Genomic DNA, 20,058 nt, shown 5'->3' with positions numbered 1-20,058 from the left:
TCCATCCTAAAGGAGATCAGTCCTGGGTATTCAATGGAAGACTGATGTTGAAGCTGAAACTCCAATACTTTGACCACCTGATGCAAGAGCTGACTCACTTGAAAGAGCTGACTCATTTGATGCTGGGAAAGATTGAGGGCGGGTGGAGAAGGGGACAGCAGAGGATGAGATGGTTGGATGGCATCACCGACTCAATGAACATGGGTTTGGGTGGACTCCGGGAGTTGGCGATGGACAGGGAGGCCTGGCGTGCTGCGGTTCATAGGGTTGCAGAGTTGGACACGACTGAGAGACTGAACTGAACTGAGAGGTTATGGTACATTACATAACTATACTTAGTATCACAAACTTTTCATTCTTACTATGGCCTTCTCGTAGAATCTGAGGCAGAGTCTAGTGAATACAAGGTTTTTGAAGATTGAGTTTTGTAAGTATAGCAGAATGCCATTAAAGAAAATATAATTGCACTTTCCATATTAACCTTACAACAAAAGATGACATTAGACATTATCATCCCTATTCTGTGGATGAAGAAGTTAACATTAAAATAATCTGATATGACTTGGCCAGGTGGCAGAGTCACATGTTATGATTTAAGTCAAATATTTTTCACAACAAAATTCAGACACACAGTGAATCAATTCATGCTCCCCTATTGCCAACATCCACTGGATCATGGAAAAAGCAAGAGTTCCAGAAGAACATCTATTTCTGTTTTATTGACTATGTCTAAGCCTTTGACTGTGTGGATCACAATAAACTGTGGAAAATTCTGAAAGAGATGGGAATACCAGACCACCTGACCTGCCTCTTGAGAAATCTGTATGCAGGTCAGGAAGCAAGTTAGAACTGGACATGGAACAACAGACTGGTTCCAAATAGGAAAAGGAGTATGTCAAGGCTGTATATTGTCATCCTGTTTATTTACCTTATATGCAGAGTACATCATGAGAAACGCTGGGCTGGAAGAAGCACAAGCTGGAATCAAGATTGCCGAGAGAAATATCAATAACCTCAGATATGCAGATGACACCACCCTTATGGCAGAAAGTGAAGAGGAACTCAAAAGCCTCTTGATGAAAGTGAAAGTGGAGAGTGAAAAAGTTGGCTTAAAGCTCAACATTCAGAAAACTAAGATCATGACATCCGGTCCCATCACTTCATGGGAAATAGATGGGGAAACAGTGGAAACAGTGTCAGACTTTATTTTTTGGGGTCCAAAATCACTGCAGATGGTGACTGCAGCCATGAAATTAAAAGATGCTTACTCCTTGGAAGGAAAGTTATGACCAACCTAGACAGCATATTCAAAAGCAGAGACATTACTTTGCCAACAAAGGTCCATCTAGTCAAGGCTATGGTTTTTCCTGTGGTCATGTATGGATGTGAGAGTTGGACTGTGAAGAAGGCTGAGCGCCGAAGAATTGATGCTTTTGAACTGTGGCGTTGGAGAAGGCTCCTGAGAGTCCCTTGGACGTCAAGGAGATCCAACCAGTCCATTCTGAAGGAGATCAGCCCTGGGATTTCTTTGGAAGGAATGATGCTAAAGCTGAAACGCCAGTACTTTGGCCACCTCATGCAAAGAGTTGACTCATTGGAAAAGACTCTGATGCTGGGAGGGATTGGGGGCAAGAGGAGAAGGGGAGGACAGAGGATGAGATGGCTGGATGGCATCACTGACTTGATGGACATGAGTCTGAGTGAACTCCGGGAGTTGGTGATGGACAGGGAGGCCTGGCGTGCTGCGATTCATGGGGTCGCAAAGAGTTGGACACGACTGAGCGACTGAACTGAACTGAACATATACTATTCAAGTTTAAATTATAAAACAAATGTTAAGCTAAACTCATAATTATTTGAGTAAGCAAAATTCTTTCCTTCTGAATGTCCAGTTCTCTTTTCACTTCCTCATCAACTGCTCTTTCAACATGTTTTCTTGCAGGGCAATTTCCCTATATTAGGCTGTGTTATTCACTTGTTCAGCTTCCCTGGTGGCTCAGCAGTAAGGAATCCACCTGCAATACAGGAGATGCAGGTTCAATCCCTGGGTTGAGAAGATCCCTTGGAGAAGGAGGAAATAGCAACCCATTCCAGCATTCTTGCCTGTAAAATCCCAGGGACAGAGGAGCCTGGCACTCTGCATTTTGGGGGGTCACAAAAGAGTCAGACATGACTGAGCAACTAAACAATAACAATTCACATGCTTCTAGCCCAGGGAACAAGAAGAAATGCAAAAAGAATGGCATTTTTAACTGCTTGATACCTTACAAAGTGGTTTCAAGGATCTCATTTGTTCCTCAAAACAGCTTTGTAAGAAAGTACAAACTGATCTACCTGTAGCTCTCCAACATCTTGTATCTTGTGCTTTTACATGTCCCCATACCTTCAGTATATGTAGCTCTCAAAATGAAATACCATTAACCCTCTGCCATGTGATATACTCCTAAGCATTCTTAAAGACTAAGCTAAAAAGTTATTTATATCTTCAACAGTCTTTCCTGATTTATTAGGCAATAAGTTAGGAAAACATCCACCTTGGTCTTGACTCAACTCTGCATCACAAAATTTACAAGATAAATAAAAACAGTAACAACAAATATTCACTGAGGTGCTTACTGAAAGCCAGGCAGTGATCTAAGCACTATAACCAAGATTAAGGTTTTTTTTCAGTGCTCATATCACCCTAAGAGGCAAATAACTATAACAGTACTTCTTAGCAAAAGAGGAATCGGACACTGGGGGCTGCGTGTCACAGCCAGTCAGTGGCATGCCTTTGACCACTGCATTATGCTGTTTGTATCAATATACCGCTTGGCAATACAGTGGTAATACACAGCAATACAACCACGTGCCATAACTGGCTTCTGCTTTGGCCTATGAGCACCTTAAATCTGAGACTATCAGAAAGCAGAGAGGGAGAGCAACAAAGGATGGAAAGTGGGTGAGAGGTAAGACCCCAAATATAACTCAGTCTCTGACACTGACCTCTATTAATCATATTAGTAGCTTTAAATAAGCTATGATTTTGTTCAGAATTTATCTGCAAACAGTTAAACTGAGCTGCAGAATTTTGTTTAAATGTCAGAATACGATTCTTACTAGAAACCAAAAAGGAAATGTCTTCAAGATTTATGTTAAGTTTTCAAAGCCAGTAATTTAAAAACAAAGGTTTAATGCTGAAAATCTTGACATTAACTCCAAAGCAACTATTTTTCAATTCATTACATTTTATAATGTCATCTATCCACCTTGATGTTGCCTATGCCCCACAAAACATATCCAAGGCATTTCATTAATAGCCTTCAAGAGACCAGGCACAAGATTCCAAATTCATAACACTTGGATATTACCCGTCAACAATTATGATTTGCCAAAGACAAGGAAGAGGAGAGGTGGGGGAGACAATTAGCAAGGACAATAGGGAAAAAAAAAAAAAAGCAGATGTACTTCTGAACTTGCTGGTGAAAAAATTCTAAACAGGAAAACACTTTGAAAAGAAAAAAATTGTGAAATCTCACTTATGTAAAGATGAGGAACAGTAATAGAAAATTCTTATTCCCTAATCAAAACTATTCCCATTTTATCACACTAAATCATCTTGATTCCATGTATTATTCATAAGACACAGTACTTCCTTTAATACTGTGTATGTATGTATGTATTTGTGAATATATATATATACACACACACACACACAACACACACACAATCTGTGCCTCATTATCCTTTACTAACAGCTCAATGCTTCAGAAATACAAAATAAATTACACTGATCATAGACATCTATTGCGTGCACAACTCTGGTCAGTTTCCAAGAGGTAGAAGGTCAACTCTGATCTCAAAGAAATTAAAATCAAACTGAGAGACAAAGATAAAATTAAAGTCTATGTGGATATTTTCTACACATAGACAGGAGGGAAAAAGGAAGTAGGGAAGGAGAGGGCAAGATGGATAGAGAGAGTAGCATGGAAACATATACACTGCCATATGTAAAACAGATAGTCAATGGGAATTTGCTGTGTGGCACAGGGAGCTCAATCCAGTGCCCTGAGACAACCTAGAGGGGTGGATGGTGAGGGAAATGGGAGGGACGTTCAAGAGGGAGGGGCATATACATACCTGTGGCGGATTCATGTTGACGTATGGCAGAAACCAGCACAACATTATAAAGCAATTATCCTCCAATAAAAACATGTTTTTTTAAAAAGAGGGAGGCAATGAGGCTTTTATAAGCCATAAAAAAGATTAAATTTTAAAAATCAGTCAGCACCAAGAGGTGATGGAGAAATGGACAATGGCAGACTTGTATAGTTACTTTGGAAAATAGTTTGAGATAGCCTAGTAAATTTGAGCACATATATAGCTCATAACCCAGCAATTTCACATGCGGGTATAAAACAGAAATTCTTACACAAATGCATGAGATTTTTATGTGAATGTTTGTACCTGCAGTACTTGAAATAGCAAGAAAAAAGAAAAAACTGTATGAATAAATAGGAAGTATATACGCGTCACTTCTGCCACATACCAAATAATACAGTTGTGCATCAGTTCTGCTGCATACCAAATAATACAGTTGTCAACATAGCTATAAACTATAAACTATATAAAACACCATTTTTAATGTAAAGAATGACCAACAAACTATGGGAAGGATAGAACTGACAGTATTGGCTGCCAATGATAAAATTCAAGCTTTCAAAGGTAGGTTAGAATTTTAGAAAACTTGCATCCATCACCATGAGCTTGACACTTCTTATACTTAAAGCATATTCTGAGATTGATGGTGATATTGACAAATGTGATTTGTTTTATGTTATACAATGAAATGGGCTTCCCTGGTGGCTCAGTTGGTAAAGAATCCACCTGCAATGCAAGAGACCGCCTGCAATGCAAGAGACCGCCTGCAACACAAGAGACCTACGTTTGATTTTTGGACCAGGAAGATTCCCTAGAGAAGGAAATGGCTACCCACTCGAGTATTCCTGCCTGGAAAATCCCATGGACAGAAGAGCTTACAGGGGCTACAGTCCATGGGGCTCTAAGAGTTGGACATGACTAAGCAACTAAACTACCACAATACAATGAAATGTGTTAATATTTGGAAAAAATTTGCATAATTCAGTGAACCAATATTTTCCACATCACTAATGCATATTACAAAATCATGTCCAGGAAAGATCCACTCAAAAGTCAAGACAGAAGAAAAAATTTTAATGTTACAAAGTACAAAAACTGCACTGATATGGTTTCAGATTCTACATTGAAATTAACTTTTGAGAAACTAAACTTTATCTGGTTTCAGTGTAATATCAAACAATTATAGCTACAATTATCTGAAAAGGCTTTTAAGATAGGCCTCCCTTTTCCAACTACACTACAAATCAGTTAGACTAAATTTTAAGTTCAGTTCAGCTGAGTCGCTCAGTCGTGTCTGACTCTCTGCGACCCCATGAATCACAGCACGCCAGGCCTCCCTGTCCATGACCAACTCCCGGAGTTCACTCAGACTCACGTCCATCGAGTCAGTGATGCCATCCAGCCATCTCGTCCTCTGTAGTCCCCTTCTCCTCCTGCCCCCAATCCCTCCCAGCATCAGAGTCTTTTCCAATGAGTCAACTCTTCACATGAGGTGGCCAAAGTACTGGAGTTTCAGCTTTAGCATCATTCCTTCCAAAGAAATCCCAGGGCTGATCTCCTTCAGAATGGACTGGTTGGATCTCCTTGACGTCCAAGGGACTCTCAGGAGTCTTCTCCAACGCCACAGTTCAAAAGCATCAATTCTTCGGTGCTCAGCCTTCTTCACAGTCCAACTCTCACATCCAAACATGACCACTGGAAAAACCATAGCCTTGACTAGATGGACCTTTGTTGGCAAAGTAATGTCTCTGCTTTTGAATATGCTATCTAGGTTGGTCATAACTTTTCTTTCAAGGAGTAAGTTTTTAAACACACTTCAAATATATCACAACAGATTAAATGTAAAAGCAGATATGAGAATCCATCTGTCCTGTTATTTAATTAAGCTGTTAAAGCAAAGCTAACAAATTCACAATACTTTTGAACAAAAAAATTTAATAACTCCCCATTCCTCTGCCATCAAAAAGTAGAGACATGAGGGAAATAAATTAATACCAATACCTGCCCTACCTCCAAAACTATTATCTGTTGCTCATCTTTAAAGAAACAAGGTGGAAACTATTAACATTACAGAATACAGACTAAGAACAAAGACGGAGGTCTCACAGTTACTGACTTCAAAACTTATTGAAAAATATAGTAGTCAAAACAATGTGGTACTGACATAAAGAAAGATATATAGACCAAAAGAATAAAAATAAAGAGCCCAGAAATAAATATTCACATACATGGTCAAACAATTTTCAACAAGCATGCCAAGACCATTCAGTAAGGGAAGGATACTCACTCCTTTCAATAAATGGTGTTAGGAAAACTGGATTTTCACATGCAAAAGAATAAAACTGGACCCTTACCTTTAAAAAAATAATTCAAAATAGATCAAAGACCTAAACTTAAGTTAAAACTATAAAACTATTAGAAGAAAACAGGTGAAAAGCTTCAAGACAATGAGTTTAGCAATGACTTCTTGGATATGAAACCAAAAGCTCAGCAATGAAAGTGAAAATAGATAAACTAGATTATATAAAATTTAAAACTTCTGTGTATCAAATGTGTGATATCATAAAACAGTCCTTTGGCCTTGGTCCCCGTTTCTGGATCCAGACTCCTCAACCTCAGGAATTCCCTATGATATAAGAGCAAGAAAGGTATCCTTTGTTAGTCATAAGAAGCCCCTTACAACCACCTCTGAGTTTGTATTAATGAGATTTTTTAGAAATCCCAAAGGATGGGGGTTGGTTGGCAGGGGAACCAACCTTCAAGAAAGAGTTGGAACTTTCAGTTCCACCCTGACCTCCAGGGAGGGAAGAGGGGCAAAAGGCTGAATTAATCACTAATGGTCAAAGTTTCCATCAATCACACCCATGTAGGGAAAGAAAGGGTTTTGAGACATTCCAAGTTGGTGAACACATGGAGAGCACCCAAAGAGAGCATGGAAGCTTCAAACACTTTCTCACATATCTTGCCCTACCCATTTCTTCCCTACCCACTTAAGTTATAGTCATTTATAATAAGCCAATACTCTAGTAAGTAGCTCAGTAAGTACCATGGTAGCTCAGCTGGTAAAGAATCCACCTGCAATTCAGGAGACCCTGGCTCAATTTCTGGGTTAGGAAGATTCCCTGGAGAAGGGATAGGCTATCCACTTTGGTATTCATGGGCTTCCCTGGTGGCTCAGATGGTAAAGAATCCGCATGCAACACATGAGACCTGGGTTCAATCCCTGGGTTTGGAAGATCCCCTGGAGGAGGGCGTGGCAACCCACTTCAGTCTTCTTGCCTAGAGAATCCCCATGGACAGAGGAGCCTAGCAGCCTCCAGGCCATGGGATTGCAAAGAGTCAGACAAGACTGAGTGACTAAGCACAGCACTAGTAAGTAAAATGTAAAAACTTTTCCCAAGTTTTAGGAGCTACTCTAGCAAATTAGTTGAACAGGAGGCTGAGAATTGGGAACCTCCCATTTACAGCCAGTTGGTGAGAAGTACAAGTAACAAGCTGGACTTTAATTGGTATCTGAACTGGGATGTGTTGGGGAGGGAGGTTCAGGGGTGCTCAGGCACAGTTCTGCAGGACTTCACCCTTACTTAATCTGTAGAATGTGATGCTAGCTCCAGGCAAATAGAATGGTAGGACACACAGCTGGTGTTACAGAACTGTTGAAATATGGACCATCTAAACGTCTGATGTCAGAAGTGAAGCTGTATGTAGTACAGTACTGGGAGTAGAGGAGACAAACAGGAGTGTTTTTTCCTTTATAAAAAGACAGAACCAACAGAGTGAAAAGGCAACCTAAAGAATGAGAAAATATTTGCAAATCATGTATCTGATTAAAGGGTTAATATCAAAAACATAAAAAGAACTCTTACAACTCAACATCAAGAACATGAACAACCCAATTAAAATCATACAGCCAAGAAGCATATGAAAAGATGCTCAAGCATCCTAATCATTAGGGAAATGCAAATCAATCATGATGAATATCACCTTTATACTCTGTCAGATGGCTACTATTAAAAAAAAAAACACACACAGAGATAATAAACAGAAAATAACAAATGCTGGCAAGGATGTGAAGAAACTGTTTAATCCTTGTGCACTGTTGATGGGAATTTAAAAGGATACAGCCACTATGGCAAAAAGTATGATGATTTCTTCAAAAAATTGAAAACAGAATTACTAGTAAGATCCAGCAATTCCACTTCTGGGTATCTACCCAAAAGAACTGAAAGCAGGATCTCAAATAGATATTTGTATACCCATGTTCAAAACAGCACTATCCAGAAAAGAAAGAGCACAAAGAAGGAAGCAACAGATGGACAATATGATATATACATACAATGTAATATAACCTCAAGAAGGTAGGAAATTCTGACCCATGTTATAACATGAATGAACCTCGAGAACAATATCCTACGTGAAATAAGCCAAGCACAAAAAGACAAATACTGTATGATCTCACTCATATGAGTTATTTAGAATAGTAAATTCATAGATATAGAAAGCAGAAGGGGTTTGGGGCAGGAGATTCAGTAAATGGAGAGTTGTTTAATAATAACTGAGTTTAGTTTTACAAGATGAAAAAAGTTGGTTGCATAACAATGTGAATGTAAACAACACTAAAAATTAACACAAAATAAGCCATACTGTACTGTGCCAATATATAAACAACATACACAAGATTAAAACTTAAAATTTATAAAATCAATTCACCATTATGCATAGCTTTTAAATTCTCACCTGATTTTTTTGTGTTAATTCATTAACTGAACTTTTAAGTTTTTGTAGTTCCTGCACATACACAGCAACTTCCTGGGGGCCTTTGGCAAGTTCACTCCTCAGCTGGCTTATTACGGCCTAGAAAGGAAAAAAAATTGAGAAAACTAAAATAAAAAGGGAAACGGAAGTATTCAAAGGTTTTAAGATTACATAGATTTTTGTTGTCATTAAACTTTAATAACTCTTAGAAATTTCAACTTGATTCTTTTTATTTTACTACCCCTACTGATTCCCCACGTCTTTTCTGGGCTGAAAATTAGTTTTCAAAATGTATCCCAAACTTTACAACTTCATTATTTAATAATACATGAAATGAAAAGTTGGCATCCTATTTTATGCGTCTGAAACAGCAAAATGCAAACTTGAACTTACTGGCTTTAAATTCTATAATTTAATCCTTCTGAATTTAAAAAAGATATGCAGGTTATACCTACATTTTCTCTCAACTTCTATAGCACATTTCAAAATCATGTTAAATGCAAACAACCAACACAGAATTACCTTTGAAGGTGACTAATCATTTTTTTACTTTTACTGTAATAGAAAAGTATTTGGCCAAACAGCTATCAAACAGGAGTTACATATAGTTTCATTAACCTAGATCTACGATCATGGATAATAGCTGGGCAATTTGCTTTAATGTGTTTAACATTTTTTAAGTGAAAATTAATGTCTATTATTAAAACAATGGCTTAATCATTTAATAAGGTAAGAGAAAGATAACCAAAGAACCTGGAAATACAAACTTATTATATATGAAAGCTTCAACCACTAGAGAGCAGGCGACTTGGTTTCCTGAAAGTGATGTTAATAAGAGACCTCTGTATTTCTAATATTGCTTATCAGGTTTACTTTGTACATTCTTAATGTTACAATTATCTTCATTGTCTATATTCTTCATTAGTAAATAAATTTTATATATGAATACAATAAATTTCCTTTTTCTAAATAACCACATCAGCATTACCTATACTGTATATTACAAATGAGTACTTTCAAGGAAAAAAATCTAAGAAAGCCACTAATTAATGCCAGGTGATCTTCTGCTCTAGAATTTGAGGCATATTTTTGTTGTTGTTTCAAGGATTCTCACTGTAATAAGATCAAATCCACTGTAAATGGGTGAAGGTATAAAGTTTTAGAAACAAAACTAGTAAACAAGGTAACCTAACTGAACAATCAAACATTTGGGCTTATTTTAATAACCACAAACAACTGAAAACAGTGTTTTGAGTGTTTTCCAAACTGGTTTGAGGTCAACAAAAAGAGATTTCAAAAATATTTTTGGTAATGGCAACATGTCTGAGATAAGTTCATGGCCTGACCTTTTAAGGAAAACATGTATATAAAACATATTTCAAAAAAGGAAATGTTTAAATATTTATGTATTTTCAACTGTGTTCAACTTAAAGTGTATCTTAATGCCCTATCTTAAACGGACTGTGTAACCTTGAAATGTATTAGGAGTTTACTTCAACTTGCTATGGCTAACAACTTTGAATCTTAGATTTATTCTCTATTAACTCCTTGGAAGAAAAGTTGCGACAACTTAGACAGAATATTAAAAAGCAGAGACATTACTTTGCCAACAAAGGTCCATCTAGTCAAGGCTATAGTTTTTCCAGTGGTCATGTATGGATGTGAGTTGGACTATAAAGAAGGCTTAGCACCGAAGAATTGATGCTTTTGAACTGTGGTGTTGGAGAAGACTCTTGAGAATCCCTTGGACTGCAAGGAGATCCAACCAGTCCATCCTAAAGGAGATCAGTCCTGGGTATTCATTGGAAGGACTGATTGAAGCCGAAATGCCAATACTTTGGCTACCTGATGCGAAGAGTTGACTCATTGGAAAAGACTCTGATGCTGGGAAAGATTGAGGGCAGGAGGAGAAGGGGACGACAGAGGATGAGATGGCTGGATGGCATCCCCGACTCAATGGACATGAGTTTGGGTGAACCCTGGGAGTTGGTGATGGACAGGGAGGCCTGGCGTGCTGCAATTCATGGGGTTGCAAAGAGTTGGACACGACTGAGCGACTGAACTGAACTGAACAACATTATGGATGTTAATTAATATAACAGGAACAATCCAGCTACTTTAAATTACTATGCTTTAATCATTTATCACAAGAAAAATTATATTTAAATCTCTATCTTATCAAAGGAATTACTAGAGTTTTTCAAACATAACAAGTATGTACTAAAATGCAAATTTTGAGTATATTTCATTAAAATACCATGAATCCACATTAAAGATTATAAGATTAACCATGTATAACATATATCCAGTATCTATTCTGCTGAATTCCAACATGCAAAAGAAACAAAGAAAATGTGAAGCAAATGTATCCAAAATTATTTGTTATATCTTATAATGTATCTGTTGTACACTAAATATGTATTTTTTTTTACTTGAATTTTTAAAAATATAAAAGCAAGCACTTAAAACTTTTTAGTTTACTCAAGGGAAAAAAAGATGCAAGAAAAATATACACCTAAAGATAAATTTTAGTTACGGGGAAGAGGAGAAAGAGGAATGAATTACAGGAAGCTTTCCCTCTCTACTGTACATTGAGTCATTTTAACTTTTTACAATCATCATGTATTATAGCTCTATTTTTAAAAAATTAAGATTGAAGAAAGACAAAATTTCTAAGGAAATACACTCACTATTGAGATACCACTTTAGGTGAAATTCAAAAGGAAGGTTCTGCAAGCCACAGATAGTCCTCACTAGTTAACAAGACAAGCTCATCTGTGCCCAGAAGGCTTCAGCACTTGCTCTCCTTCCTCCTGGGAATGCTGTTCCCAGGTCTTCACTCTTCTTGCTTACTTCATTCTCCCATGTATCCTCTTTGAGGATACCTTTCCCTGATCATCCTACCTAAAACTGATCCACATTATTGCCAGCCCCACTACTGCCCATATCCTGCTTTGTTTTTCTTCGTAGCACTCAGGATTAGCTGACGTCCTACTGCGAGCTGGTTTATTTCACACTGTTCGGCTTCCAAAAGGAATATAGGCTTTATGACAGCAGGCACTGTATCTTATTCACTGTTCTATTCCCCACATGTATACTAGCTGCTTTCACTCAGGCATTCAAAAAATACTCACTAAAGAGAGGAATGATTCTCCTAGAAGTTAACAGATACTTGCAAAGTATCTCCGCACATGGAAACAGATATATAAGACCCTATAAAATAATGTGCATTTCAGAATTTCAAATTACAAAATAATTAAGGAAAGATATTTCAAACTTCCTGCTAGTGCTTTAGGATTATAATTATTGTCCTAATGGCCAAATACTTTTAGTAAATAATCATTTTAAAGATGGTTAAAATTTGGCTTGATTAATAAAACAAAAAGGAGCATATATTTGAAGTTTGAGATTGTCTTAAAACACAAAATTGCCATATGGTGCTAGAAGGTACTATATTAAAAACAGTACTAATATTAAAAGCCTTCCAAAAAGACATTACCTCAAATTTAAGCATCTCCATTAGAAAGCAGAAAAAATAAAATAAAATGATGGATGAAACATGGAAAACAAAACTGACAAAAGTACACATTGAACATACAATAAAAAGTACAAACACACTTCTAAATCTAATCTCTTACACTAGCAAATCTTTAAAAGATATTTAAATGCTCTCTTTAATAACCCTGAATGAATGTAGTATTTATTCCATCTCTTTATAACCTTTTTAGTTTTAAAAATTGGGATTCAAATGAAGATATTTGGAATATAAATAAAATTCGTCAAAAATCATTTCCATTAAAGACAAACCAAGTATAAGTTAGTTTTACAGCTCTGACATTTTTCAATAATGCAGATTTATAGGAATAATACTTTTATTAACCTTAATTTCTGATGTAAAGAAAAGTTAATTATTTAAAAATACTTTTAAATGCTTTAGAATGAGTTATTTTTCCATATGCTTTTAAAAACAGATTTTTAAAATGACAAGGAATTCATAGGTTATATTTTTAATGAAAGGAATGGAACATACTTAACAATGTATATCAGATTATGTATCTTGAACCTTAACTAGAAATACGAAACAAATCACTGCATTTTTAGCTTCTTTAATTCTTTTTACTGTTTTATTTCTGACGTCAATGTTTAGGTTCAGAAAAGCAGTAATACATAAAATATTTTTTTCTTTTAGTTCTTTAGCTTATATAATTCACTAACACACATAACTGAGAATAAATAAAACTGAATTTTAATAAAATACACACCATATACTAAGGAGTAAGTAGAAGCTAAAAATACAGTAAAAAACAAATGAGATGGAATATTTAGACAGTCACTTTTTCAATGGAAATGGTATGGGACACAACTCAAAAGTATTTTAAGTTATACTCAATACAAATATACAATATGTCAAAATGCAAAAAGTAATAACAGTAAGTATTAGGTTATGATTAATAACACAAATTTACTTCTAACACAATCACCAGACCACCGAAAATGGAAAACGACATGATACAGAAAGACCTGAGCTTCAAGACAGATTTGAGTTCTTTACATTAGGTGCATGAACTTGAACAAGTTATTTAATCTCATTGAAGCCCAGATTCCTTAAATATAAAATAAACTTAATACTTACAGGGTTAAAAGAAATTTCTAACCTAGCATTTGAATGGGATTTTTTTCCCATGAAACTTCTTTGATTCAGCCTCTCCTAGATTACACATTAGGAGATTCTTATTGGCTTTGATAAGTTCATGAACTCCCTAAAATTTTTTCAAAATTTGTGGGACTTTTATTACTGGGCTACAAAGATCATGTTTGGGAAATCTGCACCTGAAGTTCATCAACTTAAAAGTCTGAAATGTTAACCATTACAAAGACTCACATGCCTATGTGTGTTGTACCATAAACCTTCACCAATCCTCCAATGATAAGACATAGGAGAAAGTGATAAAAGGAAGATACGGATTATCTATAATATTTGTACTCCATAATTCATTAATAATTATGAATAGTGGCTTTTAGATAATCAGCTGAAAAAATCTGAGATGCAAGTTGAAATGTCACTATAACTTAACTTTTTAGACCAAAAACATGAAAAACACAGGGATTGGGGGCAGGAGGAGAAGGGGACGACAGAGGATGAGATGGCTGGATGGCATCACTGACTCGATGGACTAGAGTCTGAGTGAACTCCGGGAGTTGGTGATGGACAGGGAGGCCTGGCGTGCTGCGATTCATGGGGTCGCAAAGAGTCGGACACGACTGAGCGACTGATCTGATCTGATATCAAACAAGGGAGCTTAAGAACTATACACAGTAGTAGTTATAATAAAAATACCTATGATACAGTAAGAAAGACAAATGCTAGCATTTTTAAGCAAATATATTTACTACATATCCTAGAACTTGTCATATGCTGACAATTATATAAGGGACTGACAGATAAAAGTCATGTAATAAATAGAAGAGCTGAGAATGTTTATCCTAAAAGAGAAGAAAATTCAGAGTAAATATGAACAGTCATCAAATATTTCATGTGGAAAAGAACAATTTATTCTGGGTCTGGAACAAGTACATGTAAATTATAGGGAAACAAATGCCAACTCAATGGAATGGCTGACTTAGGAAGAAATATACAACCCCTACAACACATAGCAAGAGTTGCAGATCACTTATCAGAGACCTATGAAGGGAATTCCTGGATGGAGGGTTAGACTACAAGATTTTTAAGACTTCCTTCAACCACATAACTGAATAATTGATAAATAAAAACCAAGTCTAATAGATAATAAGTCTTAAATATTTTTTCTAAGCAACATAAGTAATACAAATGAAGAAAACAAAATCGTACTTCCTTTACCCCTACCAAATTGAAATAAATTACTACTTATTAATCTGGAGCAAATTTAAATATAATTTCTCTACAGTATACATTATTTATTAAACAGAGTAATGCTCCTTTATGCAAACATTCTTCTCTAAGTGTCCAACTTCATAAAGCAAAGATAAAATATTATCAGCCCATATTGACTATATACAGATATTATTGAGACCAGATGAAAGAAAGGCAAGTAGTGTTTGAGTCACTCAGAAAAATGCTGGCTTCACTCAACAATGCACATTAAATAAGTTAACATCAGTCTTATTTAAGTGCACTAAACTTCATTACCTCTGAGTTAGTATATTCTGTTTGTAACTTTTTGCACTCATCTTTGAGTTTTTCAGATTCTCTCTCACGTTCCAAGGTCATGTTATCCATTAGTGTTTGAACTTGGACCAGTTCTTTCTTTAATACAGCAACATCTTCTATTCCAGGTCTCTGAAGCTGTGAAGCAACATATTTTAATTAAAAAACAAAAAAAAAAACAGTGAAACTATTTAGTGAACACACATTTTTAAATAACACATATTTTTTAAATAGTTTTACTAAGAAATAAAAAAAATCTTTTAACATCAATTACTAGATTCCAAACATCAAACACAGATGTTCTCCCCCAACAATCTTTATCCTTTTTTCATAGAGCCAAATAAGAGCTTTCTCTCATATTTAACAGTATTACCACTCAAGGTACAAAATAGCAAATACACAATTATCCTTAGTGCTTTAACTGCTTTCCTTTCCTTCACAAACTACACCCACTTATAATAACAATCTCTTGTTAATGCTAAATCCCTTCATTTTTTTATCCTATGAAACTGGTAATAAAATGAAGGAGCAGATATAAGCATAGAGAAGGCAATGGCACCCCACTCCGGTACTCGTGCTTGGAGAATCACATGGACAGAGGAGCCTGGTGGGCTGCAGTCCATGGGGTCGCTGGGGGTCGCACACAGCTAAGCAACTTCACTTTCACTTTTCACTTTCATGCATTGGAGAAAAAAATGGCAACCCACTACAGTGTTCTTGCCTGGAGGGTCCCAGGGACAGGGGAGCCTGGTGGGCTGCCGTCTATGGGGTCGCACAGAGTCGGACACGACTGAAGCGACTTAGCAGCAGCAGCAGCAGGGTTTGCTGCAGATTGAATCTAACTGATTTACACATTCATATGTTTACTGAGTGGTAAATAAAGGACAGAAAGGAAGCAAGGACAGATCCAAGATAGTTAAGCCTGGGGAGAGGGTTAAAAACATATGGTATTAATGACAGAAATATGATGACTTGATGTTATACTTGTTGAATTTGAAATGAAAGCTGGAAATGCAATTAGGAGTGCCCTTGTTGTTGTTGTTGTTTAGTCACGAAGTTGTGTTCAACTCTTTATGACCCCATGGGCAGCAGCCCACCAGGTTTCCCTGTCCTTCACTATTTCCCAGAGTTTGCTCAGATTCATATTCAGTGAGTCAGTAATGCCATTTAACCATCTCACCCTCTGCTGCCCTCTTCTCCTTTTAGAAGTGTCCTAGATGGATTTATAAAACTAAAGTTCAAGGTAAGATCAGAGATGCAGATATGGAAACTACCAAAAACGACAGGTGACATTAAAACAAAAACAATAAAAATGTTCATGCCATAAATAATGTATCATAAAATTCCATTCTTATTTTAAAAATCATATATAGTGTACACATACACACACACACACATATATGTAGGTAGTAAAACTACAGGGAATTTTTATTTCCTCCATTCTATTCAAACTATACTTTTAAAAATGTTTCATCAGCATATGTATTTCATTTATCAATTTCAAATAAGGTACATTCTAATAAATGGTTCCTGAATTACCAGTTCAGTCTTTAGATCTTGAATCACAGCTGCTTCTTTGTTTAATTCTTCTGTTAGATGTGTCACTTGCTGTTCAGCAGCTTCTCTAAGACTCCTTTCTTCATCATATTTTGACTTTATATCTAATTAAGAAGTTACATAAATGACATGACATTAACTCTAGAGAAGATAAGTTATACATTCTTGTATATCCAGTGCCTATCTAAATACTACTCTAATTCAAATTCACATTCCTTTGATGTACACAATAAAATTATACTTCTGATGATATTCAGTGATAAATTTAAATGATCAAATGTCTTTGTCTACATAAAATCTACTTGATTACTAAATTAGCATTTTAATGTATACTCAATCACATAATATTGTTACCTAAATTTCACCTAAAAGCATGTATGTAGCTGAAAAAATTACATTCAATTGCTAGCATGACCAATTAAATCTATACCATCTTATTTAACCTCTTCAAAATGTTACTTGTCAATCTTTAACCATACCTCAAAAGAAACCATCTTCTCTAAAATTCAAGAAGAATTTTACAGGGAAAATCAGTTCTTCAAAGGGAGGAGGTAGGAGAACAAATAAAATAACTTACACAGCAACTCTGTTATCATTAATGCCAGCAATCACCACGATAGTTTATAACAAATGCTTTATCACACTAATAAGATACACTGTTTATCTATAGAATATACAATGGCAAAAAGGTAATGAGACTGATTTATTGGATAAAAATAATTCTGATTTAATTTACCTGCAATTTCAGTAGCAAGTTGGGCTGCTTTCTGTTCAAACAAATCTTTCATTTGTTTAATATTAAAATTTTCTGTTTGGGCTTCTTCTAATTGTTGTTCCAAAGACTGTAGTTCTACAGAAAAATAGTTATTCAAATACAATGTGAATTACATTTCCTAAACTGTTATTACTTATAATCATTGTAGGAGTTAAAAACAATCAACATGATCTACAAGTCAATTACAAGCAGAATATCTTCACATTTTAAGAATTAATCAGATCTCAAAAAAAAATAAAAGAATTAATCATAGCCAACACATTTAAGGCCCAAATCAAAGTTTACAAACACGTAAAGCAAATGAAAGAAATATTTAGCAATCATACCTAAAATATTTATAAATATTTGTTTAAAGATTATTCTAATTTCATCTTTTTCTGTATCTGTCAACTGACCAAAAAAGAATATATTTTGTGCCTCTGATGAAATGTTTTGAAATTAGAAATGTTTTAAGAATAATCAAGGTCTTAAATAAAATAATCAATTAAAATATGCAGTCAATTCTTACTACTTCATTCTCATAAAGAAACTTCAAAGAGACACTAAATACAACAGCTAATCTCAAAATATAATTGTTATTATTCATTGAGCATTCCTCCAGTTAAAGTCCATTACAAAGATGCTAATCTCATTTTTTAATTTCAAGAGGAAACAAAGTACATCAATGTTTAATATAGATCTAAATTTTCATTAACCACCGTATTAATGTAATATTTTGAAAGTGGGTAACTTCAGAATATAATGAACTATATAATAAGATTAAGATTTCAATAACTGATTAAATTATAAAGTTCACAGGTAATAAACACTCTCAACCTAGAATGACTGATAACTTCACTGTTTCAGTGCCATGAAGTAAAACCATAAAACAAAATCCATGTAGCAGGCATCAGAGGAAAACAAAGAAGTAAAAAAGGGATAAGAAAGAAGAAAAATGAAAAAATAAAAGCTTTAAGTTACCTGCTGATGAATCAGCCACTAATCCATCAGATTTGGACTCCTCAATGAAAACAAAAAATATAAACAAATGTATTAAAAGGAAAAGACTATATTGTTACAATTGTCAATGTGAAAAACAATCTCTGAAATAGATTCTGTCACGTAAGTGGCAAGATTTCGATGAAAACCAAATCTTGGCCTGCTCACATACTTCTAGATCTCTAAGATACCACTAGGCTGTCTGGCATAATGATTTAACTGTAGCTCACTGCCTCTAAGAATTTGTTAACATAGTAAATTTTCATGAACTTTGCCAAGATGGCATCTTAAATTCCATAAATTCAGTAATAACATAAGTTAATATAATGGAATGGGTTGCCATGCCCTCCTACTGGGATTTACCAACCCATGTCTGTCTCCTGCTGCGGCAGTTAGGTTCTTTACCACTGGTGCCATTTGGGAAGTCCCTATTTTAAAGTTAAAATAGTCATCTCAAATGTAGTAAACAACTTCCTGTGTTTTCAAGTACAGAAAATAATATTAATACAGCACATGTTTGATTGTTAATGGCATCTACCTAAAACATGAGTAAGTGAACTATAAGTATTTTAGATTACTAAAACCCTCTTTAATGCATCCTCAATTATAGAAGCTGAGTAGTAATAAGACTGGTATCTTGTTATCCATTTATTTTTCTGTTCTAGTCCAAATGACAACTTTTGGGAAAAAGATAAAAAGGCAAAGACAACTGGGAGTCATGTGCTAAGATGTCATGTGCTATCTTAATGTGCTAAGTGTGCAGAGGGATCACTAATTATTTTATAAAAGTATTAAAGCTATTGTTAAAGGATGTCATTTTTATTCACAGAAATGAAAACTATATATATATTTGGTAAAAGTCATCATTCTATGATTTTTTATGTATGTTCATATAAAAGTCAAAATAACTTTACTATAAAAATCATAATTTGTTAAAGCTTTTTTTAGAAAATACATTAAAGAACATTATATACAATGAATCTGAGATATCAAATGAAATCACTCAAAATAACCACTTTGGATACTACAGTGATTTTCTTGTTCTTTTCTGTATAATTTTTATGAAGTTAAAGTTGTATGGTAGGTATGCATCTGTGTACAAAGACACAATATTTGTTTTTTAAAATCTAACATGAATACAACAGTTTTCCCATGCTTTCAAATAATCACCACTAATATAAACTATAAGCAGTTAATAATAGTTCTTTCCCTATTAATAGACATTTTAGTGATTTCCAATTTGTCACAAACACAAGTGCTTTGAAGTGCTTCATGATTGTTTGAACCTACATTTTTTAACCACTTACGTATATTGTCAGAAAATAAGAATAATGTGGCCTGGTATAAAAAAAAAAATCCATAGGTAAATGATCCTTTTGGCCGCACTGTAGCATGTGGGATCTTAGTTCCCTGACCACAAATTTAACCTGCACCCTCTGCAGTGGAACTGCAGAGTTTTTAATCACTTGAGGGAAGTCCCAGAGGTAAATGATTCTTAATGGAGCACTTTTAAGGAGTTATATCTGAGCTTTCCATATATTGGTTATATTGGTTTATACTCATTAGAATTTCAAAGGATACATATGTAGGCTAACAAGCACAGAGAAACAATTAGGAAGCTATTCATATCATGCCACTTGTTTACAAAAAAGCATTATACTTAATT

General features: G+C 35.1%; 1 protein-coding gene across 5 annotated transcripts in view; it reads right to left on the bottom strand.

The window, feature by feature from the left end:
- EEA1 (early endosome antigen 1) overlaps window positions 1-20,058 on the bottom strand; it is a 220,141-nt gene that overhangs the window by 55,783 nt on the left and 144,300 nt on the right. For all 5 annotated transcript variants that reach the window (XM_044941831.1, XM_044941832.1, XM_006053789.4 and 2 more), the window contains 5 exons: window positions 18,375-18,414; window positions 17,376-17,489; window positions 16,622-16,743; window positions 15,065-15,220; window positions 8,878-8,994 (listed from right to left, as the gene is read on the bottom strand). In XM_044941831.1, the coding sequence (XP_044797766.1) occupies window positions 8,878-8,994; window positions 15,065-15,220; window positions 16,622-16,743; window positions 17,376-17,489; window positions 18,375-18,414 (549 nt within the window). The remainder of the gene's footprint in view (window positions 1-8,877; window positions 8,995-15,064; window positions 15,221-16,621; window positions 16,744-17,375; window positions 17,490-18,374; window positions 18,415-20,058) is intronic.

The sequence above is a fragment of the Bubalus bubalis genome, chromosome 4, assembly GCF_019923935.1.
Source record: "Bubalus bubalis isolate 160015118507 breed Murrah chromosome 4, NDDB_SH_1, whole genome shotgun sequence".
Classification (NCBI taxonomy): Eukaryota; Metazoa; Chordata; class Mammalia; order Artiodactyla; family Bovidae; genus Bubalus; species Bubalus bubalis.
This window is presented reverse-complemented; position numbering and strand designations above follow the sequence as displayed.